The sequence below is a fragment of the Bos indicus x Bos taurus genome, chromosome 25 (genome assembly GCF_003369695.1).
Source record: "Bos indicus x Bos taurus breed Angus x Brahman F1 hybrid chromosome 25, Bos_hybrid_MaternalHap_v2.0, whole genome shotgun sequence".
Taxonomy (NCBI): Eukaryota; Metazoa; Chordata; class Mammalia; order Artiodactyla; family Bovidae; genus Bos; species Bos indicus x Bos taurus.
Genome location: NC_040100.1, coordinates 7,219,581 through 7,239,274, shown reverse-complemented (window position 1 = coordinate 7,239,274; position 19,694 = coordinate 7,219,581). Strand labels below are relative to the sequence as shown.

Below are 19,694 nucleotides of genomic sequence, written 5' to 3'. Positions count from 1 at the left end.
GAAAAGAGGGGAAAAAACACAGATCCTCAACGACAATTTCAAGCAATCCAACATGGATGCAAATGGAATCTTAAGAGGAGGGGAGAGAATAAGGCAGAAAAATACATTTGAAGAAATAATGGTCAAGATTTTCCAAATATGGTCAAAAACACTGACTCACACATCCAAGACGTTCAAAGAAACCCAAGCAAGATTTTAAAAATCTGACTTGGTAACATTATAGTCAAACTGCTGAAAGGCAAAGATAAAGAAAAATCTTAAAAACAACCCGAGGAAACATTCTTAGTGGGGAAACGATATGATGCTCGAAGACTTCTCACCTGAAATAATGGATGCAGAAAGACAATAGAATGACCAAGCTGTTCAAAATAACGGAAAGAAAAAGAAAGCAATCCACAATTATAAACTCAATAAAAATATTCAAAAAGTTCATGGAAAATGAAGTATTGTAGCTAATGTGGAGAAACCACAGCCCTTGTACATTGCAGGTGGAAACGTGAAATGGTGCAGCCACTATGAAAACAGTCTTACAGTCCCTCAGCTAGTTAAACAGAAAATTACCATATGACTCAGAAACCCCAGTCCTAAGTATACATCAAAAAGAATCGAAAACAGGTGTTCAAACAAAAACTTGCACGTGAATGTGCATAGCAGCACTAATCACAATAGTTGAAAGGTGGACACAACCCAAATTGTCCATCAGCTGATGAATGAATAAACAAAAGTAGTGTGTCCATCTAATGGAATATTATTCGTTATTCAGATACATGCCGCAGCTTGGATGAAGCTTCAAAACATTATGCTAAGTAAAAGAAGCCAGACACGAAGGCCTCATATTGAATGATTCCATTTATATGAAATATCCAGAATAGGTAAATCAGTAGAGACAGAAAGCAGATTCATGGTTGCCAAGCACTAAGGGAAGGAGAGAATGAGGAATGACTGCTTAATGGGTGTAGGGTTTCCCTTTAGGGTGATAAAAAATTCTGAAATTAGATAGCCTGATGGTTGCACAACACTGTGAATATATTTAATACCACTGAATCACATACTTTAAAATGGCTGAAATGGTAAATTTTATGTTAAGTCATTGACTCAATGGACATGAATTTGAGCCAACTCTGGGAGATAGTGGAGGACAGAGGAAACTGGCACGCTACAGGCGATGGGGTCACAAAGAATCGAACATGGCTTAGCAACTAAACAACAAATGTATGTTTCTATAGATACAAATATCTACAGATTTATAGACAGATAGGAGAAGGAAATGGCAACCCACTCCAGTGTTCTTGCCTGGAGAATCCCAGGGACGGGGGAGCCTGGTGGGCTGCCGTCTATGGGGTCACAGAGTCGGACACGACTGAAGCAACTTAGCAGCATCAGCAGCAGATGATAGATAGATAAACATTAACACAAAATAGATACTAAAAATTTCTTTTTGAGTTCAGAGAATTCACTATACGTAGATATGAACTATAAGAAATGCTGAAAGAACTTCTTGGCACTAAGGAAAAAGGATTCTAGAAGAAAGCTCAGAGCTCCCGGAAGAAATAAAGATCATTGGAAATGATAACTACAGAATAAAGGGAAGACTGCTTTTCCTTCTCTTCACTTCTTAAATAGTAATCTGACTGCTAATGCAAAAAGTATAATGTTGAATTGTAAAATTTCTAACACATTCATATTTAAAGCATATGACAACATTAGCACAAAGAATGGAGGGAGTAGATAAATGAACTGTTAAAATGTTCTTTCATTTTACATGGAATAGTCCCATATTTACTCTAAGTTTGCTATGATAAGTTAAGGGTACAGATTGTAACCCTTTGGAGTACTAGTATATCATACAGAGAAGTATAACTAAAAAGCCAATAAAGGAAAACATGCAACTTCTGATTCCAGTTGTGACAGACTAAGTCATATTGAACTTGCCCTCCCGTCATAAACAACTAGAAAATGAGATGAAATTTATGAAATGAACGGTCACAGACATTGAACCATGTGGAGCAGTGATTCCTGAGAGAAGGGAAACAAGGTGATTCCTGGAAGCACTCTCTGGACTGGGGCACATGGTGGTGGCACCAAGCAGAACAGCAATCTGAATGGAAGAAAGAGAAAGCAGAGTACAGGGAGGCTAAAGCAAATTTGGTGGGCGGAATACCAGAGAAAAGAGAATTACATAGAAAATTATTCATTCATGGGGTCAAAAGTTATTGAACTGTATACTTCTGGTGTATGTAAATTAAATACATGTAATGAGTTGTATGTAAATTACACTTCTATAAAGTTGATTTAAAATGTGCAAATAATTATTAACATTGAGAAATAGAAAACATGCGTGGCCCTATATAGATGAAAGAGAATGAATTTGTTATCAAAAATTTCCCCACAAATAAAACTACAGGTCCAGATGGTTTCCCTGTGAATTCAAAGTTTTAATTAAACACTTAAGGAAAAAGCAATACGATCTTCCAAAAAAAAGAGTTTTCAGAAAACAGAGGAGGAAAAATTTCCCAGTTCTTTTTATGAGAACAGTTTAACCCTCATAATTAAAAATTGATAGGTAGTAGAAGGAAAGAAAACTACAGATAGACATCAAACATGGAAATATTAAAAAAGAATAAAGTATCCAAATGAACTTCATTCCAGTAATAATAAGGCTACTCCCAGGAACAAAAGATTGGTTTAGTATTCCAAATCAATCAATGTGTTGCATTAACATAACAAAGGATAAAAGTAGAATTACCTGAATATAGATGCAGCAAAAGCATTTGATAAGATTTAGCACCTATTCCTATTCCTGATGAATACTCTCAACCAACTTAGAAGTGACTGTCCTCATCTGATAAATAGCACACATAGAAAGTGTTAGTCGCTCAGTCGTATCCAACTCTTTGTGACCTCATGGATAGCCCTCCAGGCTCCTCCGTCCTTGGAACTCTGCAGGCAAGAGTACTAGAGTGTGTTGCCATTTCCTTCTCCAATACACAAAAAACCTACTGCTAATAACATATTTAATAATAAATTTTGAAATACTGAGAATTTCTCCCCTATGATCAGGAACAAGTATATCTGTTCTCACAATTTCTATTAAACATTTTACTAGATATTCTAGTCAGTCCAATAAGACAAGAAAAAGAAATTAAAAGCAAAATATTTGAAAAGAAAAAGCAAAAATGTTTTTAGTCACAGAAAACATGATAGTTTATGTAGAAAATCCAAACAAATCAATATATAAGCTATAATCAATATATAAGCTAATCAATATATAAGAATTAAAAAATGGATTTAGCATGGGTTTCAGACACAAAGTCAATAATCAAAAATCAAATATATTTCTATATACTATCAGCAAAATAATTATAACATGAAAACTTTAATCCCATTTTTTAGAAGCACCAAAAAAAGAAATACTTATAAATACAACTAATAAAAGATAAGAAAGCCGTCTACTGTGAAAACTACAAAATATTGCTGAGAAAAATTAAAGCCTTATATAAATTCAGAGCAATATCATGTTCATGAATCAGAAGATTCACCATTAAGAGATCTATTCTCCCCAAATGTGCATATTCATCACAATCCTAATCTCAACCCAATAGACATTTTTGTAGACATTAATAAATGGAGTGTAAAATTTTTATGGAAATGCAAAAGAACTAGAGTGGTCAAAACAGACTTTAAAAAGAAGAAAACTAGAATTACGTATCATTCCATCCTTACTAGAACAGTTCAAGTTAAAAAAACTAACCACACCAAATATTGGTGAGAATGGGGAGCAACTGGAACACACTTTGCTTGTAGGAGTACAAAATGTTAACGCTTCTTTGGAAACAGTTTGGCTGATTTTATTATTATTATTAAACAACTCAAAAATGAGCAAAAGTCTTGAACAGACACAAAAGAAGATATAAGAATGGTTAGTAAGCACTCAGATAGGCATACAGAAAGATGCTCAACATCTTAAGTCAACAGGCAAGAGCAAATTAGAAAGCATCCCATTGCTGCTGCTGCTCAGTCGCTTCAGTCGTGTCCGACTCCATGTGAACCCACGGGCTGTAGCCCGCCAGGCTCCTCTGTCCATGGGGATTCTCCAGGCAAGAATACTGGAGTCGGTTGCCATGCCCTCCTCCAGGGGATCTTCCCAACCCAGGAATAGAACCAGGGTCTCTTGCACTGTAGGTGGATTCTTTACCAGCTGAGCTACCAGGGAAGCCTCACTTCATACCCACTACAATGGCTAAAATTAAACACTGACAACACCAACTGTTGACAAGGATGTGGAGCGATTAGAACATACATTGCTGATAAGAGTGTAACGTGGTAAAACCACTTTAGAAAACAGTGTGACTCTTAAAAAATTAAACATACATCACAACCTAGCAATTCCACTTCTAGGGATTTACCCAGGGGAAATAAAAACAGACATGTTGATAGAAAGATATAAACAAGACCGTTCACAGAGGCTTTCTTCATAAAGGCAAAAACTATAAACAACTCAAACATCTATCCACAGGAAAATGGGTGAATAAAACTGGTTATTTTTACAACTGGATGGGCTTCCCAGCTGGCAGTAATGGTAAAGAATCTGCCTGCCAGTGCAGGAGACATAAGAGACGTGGGTTCAATACCTGGGTCAGAAAGAGCCCCTGGAGAAGGGAATGGCAACCCACTCCAGTATTCTTGCCTGGAGAATCCCATGGTCAGAGGTAGCCTGATGGGCTACCATTCACAGGGTCGCAAAGAGCTGGACATGACTGAAGTGACTTAGCACATACGCATGCATACAATGGAACAATCCTCAGTAACAAAGAAACTACTGATACACATATAAGGACATGAATAAATCTCAGAAACATCCTAAGTGAAAGAAAGCATGCATGAAAGAGTATATACTGTATGACTCCTTCTACGTGAAGTTCAAGCATGGATAAAACTGATCTATGATGTTAGAAATCAGAATAGAGGTTGTTAAGGGGTGGGGATCTTCTGTGAGGTGATATATGCATGTATCAAAATTCACCAAATTGTAGACTTAAAATGGGTGTCTGCTGGTATATGTAAATTTTATGTCAGTTAAAGAAAGATGTTTGCACCAATATTATTAAAAGTTTTTTAATGGAAACAAGTTAAATATTTTCTGGTAGGGGGTTCGGAGAAGGCAATGGCACCCCACTCCAGTACTCTTGCCTGGAAAACCCCATGGACGGAGGGGCCTGGTGGGCCATAGTCCATGGAGTCACTAAGAGTCGGACACGACTGAGTGACTTCACTTTCACTTTTTACTTTCATGCATTGGAGAAGGAAATGGCAACCCACTCCAGTGTTCTTGCCTGGAGAATCCCAGGGATGGGGGAGCCTTGTGGGCTGCCATCTATGGGGTCACACAGAGTCAGACACGACTGAAGCGACTTAGCAGTAGAGGGTTAGTTAATAAAGTGTGTACCCAAATTCCACAGCCATTGAAAATGATACTAGAGAAAGCAGTCTATTGACAAGGAGAGGTGTTCACGACAGTCGATGTGAAAAAGAAAGTTATCGAATAGTGTGCAGAGCATAACAGACATAGAAAAAGGTCTGTGGAACTCCCCTGGCGGTCCAGTGGTTGAGATCCACCTTCCAATGCAGGGGCTGTGGGACCCAGGGTGTTCCCCTGGTCGGGGAACTATGATCTCACAAGCCTCTGGGCAACTAAGTCCACACCACACCTAGAGAGCCCCGCTCTGCAGTAAGAGAAGCCTGTATGCCACAAGCGGAGAAAGCCTGCGTGCCACAGCAAAGCCCCAGTGCAGCCCTTCCCCAACGAAATAAAGGGTCTGGGGGTTTTCTTCAAAGTGAGACTGGAGGTTACCTTGAGAGGTAAAATTCTGGATGTTTTCACTTTTCTACACCCAACATGTACTTGCTTGTGCAATAAGAAAAAAATATTTCTAGATAGATGCAGATATTACAGTTAATTCTCCTTATTCAGGGTAGCCACAGTTCATCGAGTCCCTGGGGAATCCTGAATCAGTGACTACTGAACCAACACTTGTAGGGGAAATACAGGATTAGATTCCTGTGAGTATCAGGTCACAGCATTTTCGTCAACTGATCAATACGATCAATACATAACCTTGTTTTATGTGGGCTTCCATCTAAAGACATCTTATTGAATATACATTGTAGATTCATTAACATTTAACCCACAGCCAATAGCAGCACTATAACTCATGCCAAGCAAAGCTTACTTAACACATGTTATTTTCTCAGGAAGTCACATCCGAGTCTTTTTGCATTAAGAACATTGGCCGGCGCTATGCTTGGGGATATTTTAGACAAGGATATCACTCCCCCCTGCCAAAAAAAGAAAGGCACAAAAATGCAAAAAACATGGCACTGAACAGACTGTGAAAAGGACGCTTGTTTGCATGAGAACTGAAACCAAGAAGCAGGGAGCCAAAAAAAAGAAGCAGGGAGCCATCCGGTTCAACCTCCTAACACGGGAACACACGCGAGGTGACTCTAATTTTTTATCACTCTGCACACAGTTCTTGAATGGCCACAAAAATGCTTCAGGTATTAATTTGGGTTACAAATAAATTTTAGTACAATTAACAAATGCAGAATCCTCAAATAATTAGGATGGGGGACTTCTCTGGTGGTCCGGGTGGCTAAGGCTCCATGCTCCCAAAGAAGGGGGCCCAGGTTCAATTCTTGGTAAGGGAACTAGATCCCACACGCCACAAGTGAGAGTTTGCATGCTCCAACTAAAGATCCCGCATGCTGAAACTAAGACCCGGCACAGGCAAATAATTAAATAAAAAGATATTTTTAAAAATAATTAGGATCAACGGCATATAGACATGAGGCTTCCCTGGTGGTTCAGTCGGTAAAGAATCCGCCTGCAATGCAGGAGCCCCATCTATGAAGGAGAGCATTCCCAAGCCTCGGGCCAGCACTCCTGGGGCATCCAGGGAGGAAATAGAAGGGGAGACCTAGCAGAGGGAAACAGGTCCAGAGACAGGCTATCTGGGAGGCGGGAGCCACCTACCCCAGGCAATCCCAGCCCAAGTCGTAAAACCAGAGACCCGACAACTTGGAAGGAAGGCCAGACACATCAGAAAAAAAAGGCACTTCTCCTGGGGAATCTCATCTGAGGCAAAGCGAAACCACGGAGGAGGGCACCTCTGACCTGCGGGCTTTCCAGAGAGGTCGGCCTGGGAACCGAGTGGGAGTTCACAATCCAGGCCCCTCCACAACCATCTCAGGAATGTGTCTGAAGTCACAGACACCGCTCTGACTTCGCCTTCTGATGGGTTCGTCCTTGGTAATGTAAAGTCGTTACCAGGGCTTCCAGAAGCCAGTCCCAACCTCAGCCGAGGGCCTCCTGATCCCAGGAATCCCTCAAACCCATAGGATTCCCAGGACCCTCATGCTCACAGCTGGATAGGGACCACTCAACCCCAAGGCTCCCTGAAAGAGGCAAACCTCATCCCAAGCCCTAAGATGCACACTCGTCCTCATCGAGGCGGGCAAGTCTGGAAGATCCTTCCAGAGGGGAGGGCTGGCAGAGGCTCTGAGGCTGAGAGTGTCTTGCGATGTGCTGACACCTCTCACTAATTAGCTCAGGATGCCCAGACGTTTCTGGTGAGTGCGCTGATAACCCACATCAGTGCGGTTGACCAGGGACGACCTTTCTTCTGGAGGGGAGGTTCCACATACTCTCAAGGGCAGGTGGCTCTGGGGGCATTTGACCAGGTCAGAGTCACCCCGTCTCCTCTCCCAGGAAGGGTGGGCCCCCAGCCCTGCTTGAATCTACTGCTGTCCTGGTGGGCAGAACCTCCCTGAGAACAGAGCTTGACCCCCAAACACCCCTGGCCTGATGCTGCTTGCCAAATGCCGTGCTTCGTCCGTGCAGTCTGCAAGAATTACCCAAAACATGTGCATGGGCCCAAAAGGTGATGACCCAACCTTTCAATGTCACGGAGCCCACTTCAGGGCACGGGTCATCCTGGGAGAAGGTCACCTTGTTTCCTTGCCATTCATCTCAGGTTACAGCTCAGGTTCTGTGAAGTTGGATGTTAACTTGTACAAAACTGCAGAGATGTAAATGATTTCTCGGTAGAGAGGACAACCTCAAAGGTTTTGTTTTATTGTTCTGTAGGATCTGACTTGGGCTTCCCAGGCTTGGTGGTAAAGAACCCACTTGCCAGTGCAAGAGACAGAGGAACTTGGCAAGCTACAGTCCATGGGGTCGCAAAAAGTCGGACACGACTTAGCGACGAAACAACAACAAATAGTATTTTAACATACATGTAACTAAAATCAGGCTTTCCGGAGGCTCAGTGGGTAAAGAATCCACCTACAGTGCAAGAGATGCAAGAGACTGGGGTTCAGTCCCTGGGTCAGGAAGATCCCCTGGAGGAGGGCATGGCCATCCACTTCAGTATTCTTGCCTGGAGAATAGCCAGGGACAGAGAAGCCTGGCGGGCTACAGTCCATGGGGTCACAAAGAGTCAGACATGACTGGAGGGACTATGCATACACACATAACTAAAATCAGTAAGTCAGGGAATAAAAAAAAAGACGAGAGAGGAACGTGTTGTCAGAAAGTCAAGGTTGAGGACAGCTGCTGTTTCCAAATACAAAACCGACTCCTGAGCCGGGGGATGGCCCAGCTCTTCTGGAGAACCGGGTGAGCTGCAAATCTGTTCATCAGGCTGGACTCACCTTCGCTGGACGTGAGGGGGGTAGCAGTGGGCTCTGTCACCCGCTCTGATTCCCGCCTAAGTGCTGCTATCTGGCCCCTTCGGGCTCCAGAGTCAGACTGAGCCCAGGGCCCAGGGCTCAGAAGGGACATCTGGCCCTGGGCCTCTCCCTCTCTCTGAGCACCAGCTGGGCGGAGGGGCCACTGGGGTGAGGCCCTCCTGTTCCTTCCACCTACCAGGCCCATCTGCCTTATTCTACAACAGGTGTGGCTTCAAGGCTCACAGGTCCTCATCTGCATCTACTCCGAGCCCACATACCCAGCTCTGCCTGCCCCAGCTCCTGCGTGAGTCGGAGCCAGAGCAGAAGAAATAGGCTGTGCGTTGAATTTCCTCCCCAGGCCGGGGCTTACGATTCTCCTCCAGGCCTGGCCCGAGCAGTGCACACATGGACCCCACCTCGGTGCCCCCCAGGCAGGGTGTCAGGCTCACCCCAGCTGGCTGGTCCTGAGCATTTAGTTCGGAGATGCTTGGGAGAAAGAAAGAATGTGAAAAAGAGAGGAACTCCTCCCAGAAGGAGGGCAGGCGGGAGAGGAGCGTCCAGAGACTCTGAGGACTGGCCTGGCCAGCAGCCATCCCCCGACCCCCTTATTTAAAAATTAATACAATGATAAACCCAGTTACAGGTAAATGACAATTCAGTACATTTAGCTGGATAATATAAAAATTTACATATTCACAAGCACATAGCTCCTTCATCAACATCGATCATTTTAGTCCATGTAGTCAAAGTCTTCTGGCATCCCAGAGTTTTTATCGATTTTATTTTCTCCAAACCCAAATTTTCCCCCGAGACTCACCCTCGTCACAGTTGCTCCCAGTAAAGCCAGGGCAGCACCTCCATTCCAGCGCCGTCACCGTTCGGTAGGACACTCTGTATGTGGGTCTGATCAGAGTCCTGTAACTAACACAAGGGCAGCATCAGGACAGTGTGAGGGCCCCCCTCCACCCATCGCAGACCCCACTCCTGCAGAGACCACCCAGCCCAGCCAGATACAGAAACACAAATATCATATAATATCGCGTTTATGTGGAATCTAAAAAAAAAACGAACTTATTTATAAAACAGAAACAGACCCACACACATAGCAACTAAATTTATGGTTGGCTCAGACGGTAAAGAATCTGCCTGAAATGCAGGAGACTCAGGTTCGATCCCTGGGTCGGGAAGATCCCCTGGAGAAGGATCTGGCAACCCACCCCAGTATTCTTGCCTGGAGAACCCCATGGACAGAGGAGCCTGGTGGGCTACAGTCCCTGGGGTCACAAAGAGCTGGACACAACAAAGCAACTAACACACACATACACACACACAAAGGGGATGGAGGGATAAATTAGGAGTTTAGGATTAACAGATACACACTACTACAAATAAAACAGATAACCAAGGAGCTACTGTATAGCACAGGGAACTACACTCAGTATTTTGTAATAACTTCTAAGGGAAAAGAATCTGATAGAGAATACATGTACGGGGTTCCCAAGTGGCACAGCAGTAAAGACTTCGCCTGCCAATGCAGGAGACACAAGAGACGGGGGTTCAATCCCTGGATTGGGAAGATCCCACAGAGCAGGAAATGGCAATCCACTCCAGTATTCCTGCCTGGGAAATCCTATGGACAAAGAAGCCTGGCGGGCTACAATGGGATCGCAGAGTCAGACACGACTGAGCACCCACACGTACATATAAAACTGAGTCACTTTGCTGCACACCTTAAACTAACATAGTGTAATTTACACATTGGAAATCAACTGTAATTTAAAAAAGGAAAACATACATATGATTGATTTTCACAAGGGGCAAAAGTCCAGCTTTATGATTCAATTTCCATCAGGGCTTGATCAAGTCTGCACAGCTTCCTCTTGAAAGCAAAACTGCATGACTTCACAGAACTTGCATCTGCTGACACCAAGCAACTTAATCATGAATGGGAAAATTATGACTTAATTGAGAGCAGCAGGCATAATGTTTTTAGGCACACTGTTGACAGGAAAACACATAAGTCACGTTTCGAATTTCAGAAATAGTGCGCTAAATCTGAAAAATCCTGTTACACTAATTTTTCTTTGGGGAAAAAAAAAAAAATCTTCTCCCTTGTGTTTCGTAAACATTCCAGCAAAGCCGCTTCCCCCTGGAGCTCTAAGTTGGGGATAGGGAAGGAGGAAGGGTTGGCAGGGCGCAGCCAGGCAGGGGCTGGAACCTTCGAAGTGAGGGGACGGGAGTCTGCAGGGAGAGGTGCCCAGGGGCAAACCCAGGCCTCGGGGACCCTCAGATCCATGGCAGGAAGATCTCAGAAAGCAGCTGGCATAGGCCACTGGGGTGGGGGGCGGGAGGGCAGAGGACCAATCAATGTCACCACTCCTCACAGCAAGGGACCTGAGGAGACACAGCAAGGTAGGTGAGCTTGGGTCCAAGGAGTCCAAACAGACTGTCTGCATAAGAAACATGGTATCTCCGACTCAACGGACATGAGTTTGATTAGACTCTGGGAGTCGGTGATGGACAGGGAGGCCTAGCGTGCTGCAGTCCATGGGATCGCACAGAGTCAGACACGACTGAGCGACTGAACTGAACTGATAAGAAACATACAACATTTCTCACCCACGAGTTCACTCACACACACACACACACACACACACACACACTCACACTCTCACAGCTGCTTCTTGCTGCAGATCTCCCAGCCAGAAACAGGCCCATCTGGGGAAAGGAAGATGCTTTAATTTCAATTTAAAATGTCATTTTTTTAAATTGGAGTATATAGTTGCTTTGGGGCTTCCCTCATAGCTCAGTAGGTAAAGAATCTGCCTGCAATGCAGGAGACCCAGGTTTGATTCCTGGGTCTGGAAGATCCCTTGGAGAAGGAAATGGCAACCCACTCCAGAATTCTTGCCTGGAGAATCCCACCGACAGAGGAGCCTGGCGGGCTACAGTCCATGGGGTCGCAAGGGCTGGACACGACTGAGCTACTAAACGACCACCATGGCTGCTGTACAATGTTGTGTTAGTCTCTGCTATACAGCAAAGTGAATCAGCCACACTGATTCATATATATGCAAACATACAGCCCCTCTTCCTTGGATTTCCTTCCCATTTGGGTCATGACAGAACGTTGAGTAGAGTTCCCTGGGCTACACAATTGGTTCTCCTTTTTTTTTATTTTTGGCCGCACTGCATGGCATATGGGATCTTAATTCCCTGACCATGTCCCCCACATTGAAAGGGCAGAGTCTTAACCACTGAACTGCCAGGGAAGTCCCTTGGTTCTCATCAGTTATCTATTTTACACATTAATAGCGTATGTATGCCAATGTCCCCAGGAGGAGAGCATGGTAACCCACTCCAGTATTCTTGCCTGGAGAATCCCACGGACAGAGGAGCCCAGTGGGCTACGGTCCATACGGTCTCAAAGAGTCGGACACGACTGAAGTGACTTGGCACACACACCTGCATGCCAGTCCCAATCTCAGTTCTAAAATTAATTCTTAAAGGCAGATTGTTGCTCTGGCTAAGAGGGGCTGGAAAAGCGAGGGAACCCCTCCCATAACCACAGCACCATGGGGTAGATGGAGCCCCGGGCGCTGGGGGCACCAGCTGAGAATTTAGGGTCCTGACCCTAATTCACGATGGGAATTGCACATGTTCCGGAACCTCCCTGAGCCTGTTTCCTGGTTTGCATGCTGAGGACCAGGATGCTGGGTGTGAGGCTCAATGGAAGGGCATGTGTGAGAGCAGAAAGGGATGTGTAGGTGCTAGGTTCGCAAAATACAGCCCTGACCTCATTCCTCCTGGCCCGCACCCTTTGGTCATCCCCACTGTGGTCAGGAGACAGTCTGAGCTGTTTAGCCCCGGGGACCAGCCCTTCTCCAGCTGCCGTGGCTGCCCCCAGGCCCCTTGTGCCATCGGCTGCGCCTCGGCCTCCAGCCCAGGAGCCCTCCAAAGGGCTCTTCACTGTGTGCCTTGAGTGATGATGGGGACAAAGTGATAGCAGATACAATGAGAGCTTTGAGTACTTGCCATGTATCAGGCACTGTTCTGACACATAACAATCCTAACAGGGGGATGCTATCACCATTCCTAATTTACAGATAAGGAAACTGAGGCACTGAGAGCTTCAGTAACTCTATCAAAGTCACACTGCTAGAAGGTGGTGGAACTAGATTCTGCCAGGCAGAACTGGCAGAACTTAGGAATACTAACTTGTGTGCATGCAGTAGCAGGGCACCCTGTTCCTCTCTGCATCTGGCCAAGGTACTGAGACGTGGCCCCTGAACCAGAGGGAGAGCTCAGTCCCCAGAGAAGGTCTTGTTTTGCCCCTCATTCCAAGCGAGGGCCATGGGCTGGTCTATCCCATGTAGGACCAGAAGCATCTGGGTGGCTGTGAAGGCCAGGAGCAGGGCCTGCCAGTAGGTGGCGCTGCTTCACCAGTCCAGCAGGCCGAGGCTCAGACCCTCCACCCTCCCCTGAATGCCCAGGGCAGGTGCAAGTGTCCATGGGCTTATTCCCATCACTTTGCCCTCCTACGTCCATGAAGAACTCCCAGCCCTTCCACTGGGGTCCAGTCCACAGATCCACTGATCTTTCTAAAATGATTCTGTTTTGTGGCTGACCTCTCTCAAAACTTTCCACAGCTCCCACAGACCAAAGACCACACTCTCCAGGTCAGCGAATAAGGCCCCACCTAGCGTCCTGCCCTCGCCTCCTTGCACAACCACCAGCCAAGGCTCCTCCCCCCACAGCACAACAAGCAGCTCTTCCTGCCTCCTGGCCTTTGCACGTGCAGGCTCCTCTGTCTATTGGCCCATCCTCCTGTACTCCGCAGAGAAAAGCCCCAAGAGCCTTCAGAGTGTGATGCCAACATCCTCTTCCCTGTGAAACACCCCCAGTCCTGGCCAGAGCGATGGGCTCCTTCCTCAGCAACCCCACACCCTGTACAGAGCTTGGCTTTACATGCGGGGTGCCTGCTGTATACCAAGCACCGGGATTACAAGAATGAAGGAGGCAGCAAGACCTCTCACGGTGCTAGAGCTGGCGGTGCAAATTCTGTATCATAGGTGTGAATATGTGCCTGTGCATGGTGCTTCCCTGGTGGCTCAGATGGTAAAGAATCTGCCTGCAATTCAGGAGATCCAGGTTCGATCCTTGGGTAGGGAGGATCCCCCTGGAGAAGGAAATGGCAACTCGCTCCAGTATTCTCGCCCAGAGAATTCCACAGGCAGAAGAGCCTGGCAGGCTATAGTCCGTGGGGTCGCAAAGAGTCGGAAACAGCTGAGCAACTAACACACACGATGGTAAATGCCAGGGAAGAAAGCACTGCGTTCACTACTTGCATTGCAATGGATTCGTTTTCTTTTTTTTTTTTAATTAAAATATAATTTACAGGGACTTCCCTGGTGGTCTAGTGTGGCTAAGACTCCACACTCTCAAAGAAGGAGCCCAGGTTCCATCTCTAATCAGGCAACTAGTTGCCTTATGCCGCATCAAAGATCAAAGATCCCGCATGATGCAACCAAGACCTGGCACAGCCAAATAAACAAATGAATATTTAAAAAGGAAAGAAGGAAAAATATCTTGCCATGCGGATGGAAGACCAGGTTCAGAAGCTCATATCACTTAGCCAATTGACAATCCAGGCTAAGGCAAGACGTCTTTCAATACACTAAAAAAAAGCATGTCCATGATCCTACAAGTAACGCACATGTTTATACCAAGTCATGGCTGGTTCCAACGCTTCAAAAGGTATCATGATTTTCATAATGTGAAAGTCAGCGGTGAGGCAGCAAGTGCCAATACTGAAAGTGCCAAAGCTTTTAAAGAAGAGCTGCAGAGGATAATTGTGGATGAGAAATATCTGCCAGAACAAATATTGAATGTCGATGAAATGAGCCTGTTCTGGAAGTGTGTGCCGGAGCGAACGCACATTCATCAGGAGTCCAGGACAATGCCAGGATTCAAGGCTTTCAGAGAGCACGTGGAAGGCTGCTTTGGGGGTGGAAAAGTTACCATGAAAGTCTTTCCTAATCTACCAGTGGGAGAACCCCAGAGCATTCAAGTATGTGAGCCAGGCATTCACTTCCCATTTGTTATCGCCATAACAAGAAAGCCTGGATGACATTAACAGTGTTTGAAGCCTGGCTTTTGAAGTGTTTTATCCGTCAGGCAAGAGAATATTGGAGGCAAAACAACATCCCATTCAAGATTCGGCTGATCTCAGACAAGGCTCCGGGGCATCCACAGCATATCAGGATAGGCATCCTGATGTCAAGGTTGTGTAGTTGCCACTGAACACAAGTGCACTCATTCCACCCAAGGACCAAGGCACCACAGCTACGTTCAAACCATACTATTGACACCAAATGTCTGTGCAGGGCCTGGAAGCAATGGAAACTGGTCGAACGCTCTGAGCGTTTTGGAAAGGTTTTAACATTAAACGTGCTACCCAGACCATGCATCGCTGCCTGTGGGAAGAAGTCACACAGCAATGAGTGAACACTGAACTGCACTTTGCAGAGAGTTTTAAAGAGATACGTGAACATGTTCAAAGGTTTTAACCAAGATTCTGTTGTGGATGAAACAGTCCCGAGATATGAATGCTTGGTACAGACCTAGAACTGGACATTTGAAGAAGAGGATATTCGTGAGCTTGTTGGTACCGAGGGTGAAGAACTTTCCAATGAGGAGCTGTTCGAACTGGAGAAAGAAAGGTGGAGAGAAGTTGAGGCAGAGGAGGAAGTTATGCCCGGGGCACCAGGAAAGTTCACAGCAAAGAAACTGGCAGAGACGTTTGCTGCCATCAGCAATGGTGGAAGGATGTTAGAAGAAATGGATGTCAATTATGGGAGGTCCACAAGAGCTGACAGGCAGATACAAGATGTTCTTGCTTGCTCTAGAGAAATATACAACGGAGAGAAGAAACACACCATATAGTCGAAACTTGGTATCTTCCCCAAGAACACTCCACCTGCTAAACCATCAAGTGTTGACGACCCGGTGCCTTCTCCCAAGCTATTCTGGAGCCTCATCAGAAGAGAGGAATGGACGACCCTGTCTCTGTAGCTTCCCCGTCATCCAGCGATTAATCTTAGCTGAGTGCTGCAATCACTCTTCAATGTGCTTTCAGCGGTGTATGCTAACGGGGATTCTGTTTCTCACTTTTCACCTTCTCAATCTCATGTAATAAATGGTCAACATTTCATTATAAAACAGGCTTTGTGTTAGGTGAGTTTGCCCAACTGTAGGCTAATGGAAGTGTCCTCAGCATGTTTGAGGTAGGCTGGGCAAAGCTACAACTTTCAATAGGTTAGGTGCCTCTAATGCATTTTTGACTTCAGGTATTTTCAACTTGCAGTGGGTTTGTGGTGATGTAACCCCATTGTGAGTCAAGGAAGATCTGTAGATAAATCTAGTGTTTAGCTCAATGAACTCTGAACCTATGTATACACCAACATCCCCATTGCTCCAAAGTCCTTTTGAACGCCTTCCAAGTTGATTCTCTAGCCCCCAGGCATAACCATTCTTTTGACTTCTCACTAGAGATTAGCTTTGCCTGTTGTAGAATTTCATATAAATGGAATCACACAGCATGCACTCATTTGTCTGCATTCTTTCTCCCAACCATCATGTCTGTGAGGTTCATCTGTATTGTTAAGGGTAGCATGTTTTGTTTCTTTTTATTCCTAAATAATATTTCATTACATAAACATACCACAATGTATCTGTTCTCCTGTTCATGAACTTTGGGGTTATTTCCAGATCCACTGTTGATACGAGTGTTTTTATACAAGTCTTTGTGGACAAATTTCCACTTCTTTAAGGTAAGTACCTAGAAATAGAATTGATGGGCCATAGGACGGATATATGTTTAACTTTAGTAGATGCTACAAACACATGTCCCAGACCTATTCGGATGAACGAGGTTCACGTGCCCAGCAACAGTGTGTGAGTTCCAGTTTCTCCATAACCAGTTTCTCCATAACCAGTTTCTCCATAACGTTTGATATTGTCAGTCACTTTCATTTCAGTCATTCTAAGGTGTATGCAGAACTCTCATTTATAGTTTTAACCAAAGTTGAACTCTTTTTCATGTCTGCCATTTATTTATCTCCTTTTGTGAAGTATCTGCTCAGGTTTTTTGCCCACCTTTAAATTGGGTTTTGGGTCTTTCTTATGAGTTTGTAAGATACACAAGAGAGACCTTTTTCAAATGTATGTATTCTGAATGTTTTTTCCCAACCCGTGGTTTGCCTTTTCATTTTCTTAAAGTATATCTTTACTGATCAGTTGTAAATTTTTATCAAGTTCAATTATCATTTTTTAAATTTTACTATCTGCTGGGCAGGAGTCAAAGTTCATTATTTTCCATTTGAATGCCCACTTGCTATGGCACCAATTGTTGAAAAGACCTTTTTGCCTAAATGTTCCCACTAAAATTAAATTATTTTAGTGCCTTGTTGTGGAGAAGGCAATGGCACCCCACTCCAGTACTCTTGCCTGGAAAATCTCATGGACGGAGGAGCCTGGAAGGCTGCAGTCCATGGGGTCACAAAGAGTCGGACACAACTGAGCGGCTAAACTTTCACTTTTCACTTTCATGCATTGGAGAAGGAAATGGCAACCCACTCCAGTGTTCTTGCCTGGAGAATCCCAGGGACAGGGGAACCTGGTGGGCTGCCGTCTATGGGGTTGCACAGAGTCGGACACGACTGAAGCGACTTAGCAGCAGCAGTGCCTTGTTGAAAAAAATCAAATGAGTGTTCAAATGTGAGTCTATTTCTTAACTCTATTCTGTTCCGTTGATCCATTTGTCCATTCTTGCACCAAAACCACATTGTCTCAATTAATGCAGCTTACTAATAAGTCTTGACATATGGTCATGTAAATCCTCCAATCTTGTTCTCCTTCAAGATTGTCTTGGCACCTAGGTCCTTTATATTCTCATTGCCTTTTTAAATTGTCTTATCAATTTCTGCAAAAAAAAAAAAAAACCCACTATAATGTTGATAAGATTATATGGAATCTATAGATCAATTTGTAGAGAATTGGCATCTTAATAATTCTGGTCTTCTTATCCATAAACATAGCACTTGCTGTGCTGTGCTTGGAGAAGGCAATGGCACCCCACTCCAGTACTCTTGCCTGGAAAATCCCATGGACAGAGGAGCCTGGTAGGCTGCAGTCCATGGGGTCGCATAGAGTCAGACACGACTGAGCTACTTCACTTTCACTCTTCATGCATTGGAGAAGGAAATGGCAACCCACTCCAGTGTTCTTGCCTGGAGAATCCCAGGGACGGCGGAACCTGGTGGGCTGCCGTCTATGGGGTCACACAGAGTCGGACACAACTGAAGCGCCTTAGCAGCAGCAGTGCTGTGCTTAGTCGGTCAGTCATGTTTGACTCTTTGCAACCCCATAGACTCTAGCCCGCCAGGCTCCTCTGTCCATGGGATTCTCCAGGCAAGCGCTGGAATGGGTTGCTATGTCCTCCTCTAGGGGATCTTCCCAACCCAGGGATCAAACCCAGGTCCCCTGCATTGCAGGCGGATTCTTCATCTGAGTCACAAGAGAAGCCCAAACACAGCATACGTTTCCATTAATATAAGTCTTCTTTAATTTTTCTCAGCAGAGTGCCATCTTTTGTTAAATTTACTCCTAGGTATTTGTACTCCTCTGCTCAGGCTGCCATATTAAAATATAGTAGACTGGATGGTTTAAAACATCCTCACCAACACTTGACCCCAGTGCATCCCTGCCCATCTGCGAGCCACTGATTGAGCACGTCCTGCCTCTCTGAGCCCCCTGTAAAGCCTGTCCTTGCCTCTGTCCTGAGCCCCCTGTGAAGTCTGGGCTAAGATGTGGCGGCATACAGATGATCTCTTGCTATCCTGAGACTCTCCAAATATGATGTGGAGTCTCCCATCTATGTCTCACTAACTCTGGTTGTTGCTGTTGCTGTTTCTTCCCAAGAGAGACTAATTCTAGGGACTTCTGATCTCTCTGTTTTCGCTCCCTCTGTAGGGCAGATCCTGGGAGTTCCTTCACTGCCACTCGGCACATTCAGGGACATATATTCCCCAGGGGGTGGTTATTCACTCAACAAATATCCATGGAAACCTGGACCCTACCCTTCTCTGGCCCCTCCTATCAACGAGTCCAGGGAGATCAGTTCCACCAAGTAGATCCTACCTGCCCACTGCACTCCCTCACCCTGCCCTGGTCCGGCCTCCATCAGCACCCTCCCAGACAGCAGCAATGGGCCCTGACTGATGCCCCAGTTTCCACCCCCACCCCTGGTATTCCACCCCCCACTCAGCAGCTGGCTCCAGTGATGTTTTCAAAGCATAGGTCTCCTCCATGAACCCTTCCCAGCTTCCCTTCAATCTCAGGACAAAAACCAAATCCTCAGTATGACCACTTAGTCTTCTAAGATCTGGCCACTGTCCCTCCTGGCTGCCCACCCTTGCTCATGCCCACATCCACCACCTCCCCACCCCCGCTAGAACTTCAGCAGTCACTGGCTTTTGAATTTCTGAACCCACAGGGCTCCTTCCCATACCAGGGCTCATCATGCACTGTTCCCTCTGCCCAAGACACCACTAACACCAATGCAGCCCCCCGTGCGCTTCCTCTGAGAAGCCCTCCTTGATCAGCCCACCCCTCAGTTCCACCCACTCCACCACAGGCTGAACCCCTTTGACTTTCACTGTCATAGAACCTTCATAGAACCCTGACTTCTCTCCTAAACTCTTATCACCCTTATAAGTATACACCCACCTGGGCGATCATTTGTCTGACATCTGTCTCCTCCACTAACCCCCAGGCCTAGTTCAGGGTTTGGCGTATCATACGTGCTCAGTAAAAATTAATGGAATGAATGAAACAATCCATGAATAATTTGCACCAGATGGAGTCCCAGGCTGGGAACTTCAGTGCTAACCGAGACAGGGTAG

General features: G+C 45.4%; 1 protein-coding gene across 2 annotated transcripts in view; it reads right to left on the bottom strand.

Annotated features, from left to right (window-relative positions):
• Positions 1 to 19,694, bottom strand: part of COL26A1 (collagen type XXVI alpha 1 chain) — a 164,225-nt gene that overhangs the window by 83,206 nt on the left and 61,325 nt on the right. The window contains exon 3 of one of the 2 annotated variants that reach the window (XM_027527373.1): positions 9,548 to 9,651. In XM_027527373.1, coding sequence (XP_027383174.1) covers positions 9,548 to 9,651 — 104 coding nt within the window. The remainder of the gene's footprint in view (positions 1 to 9,547; positions 9,652 to 19,694) is intronic. The other variant, XM_027527374.1, reaches the window with a different exon arrangement.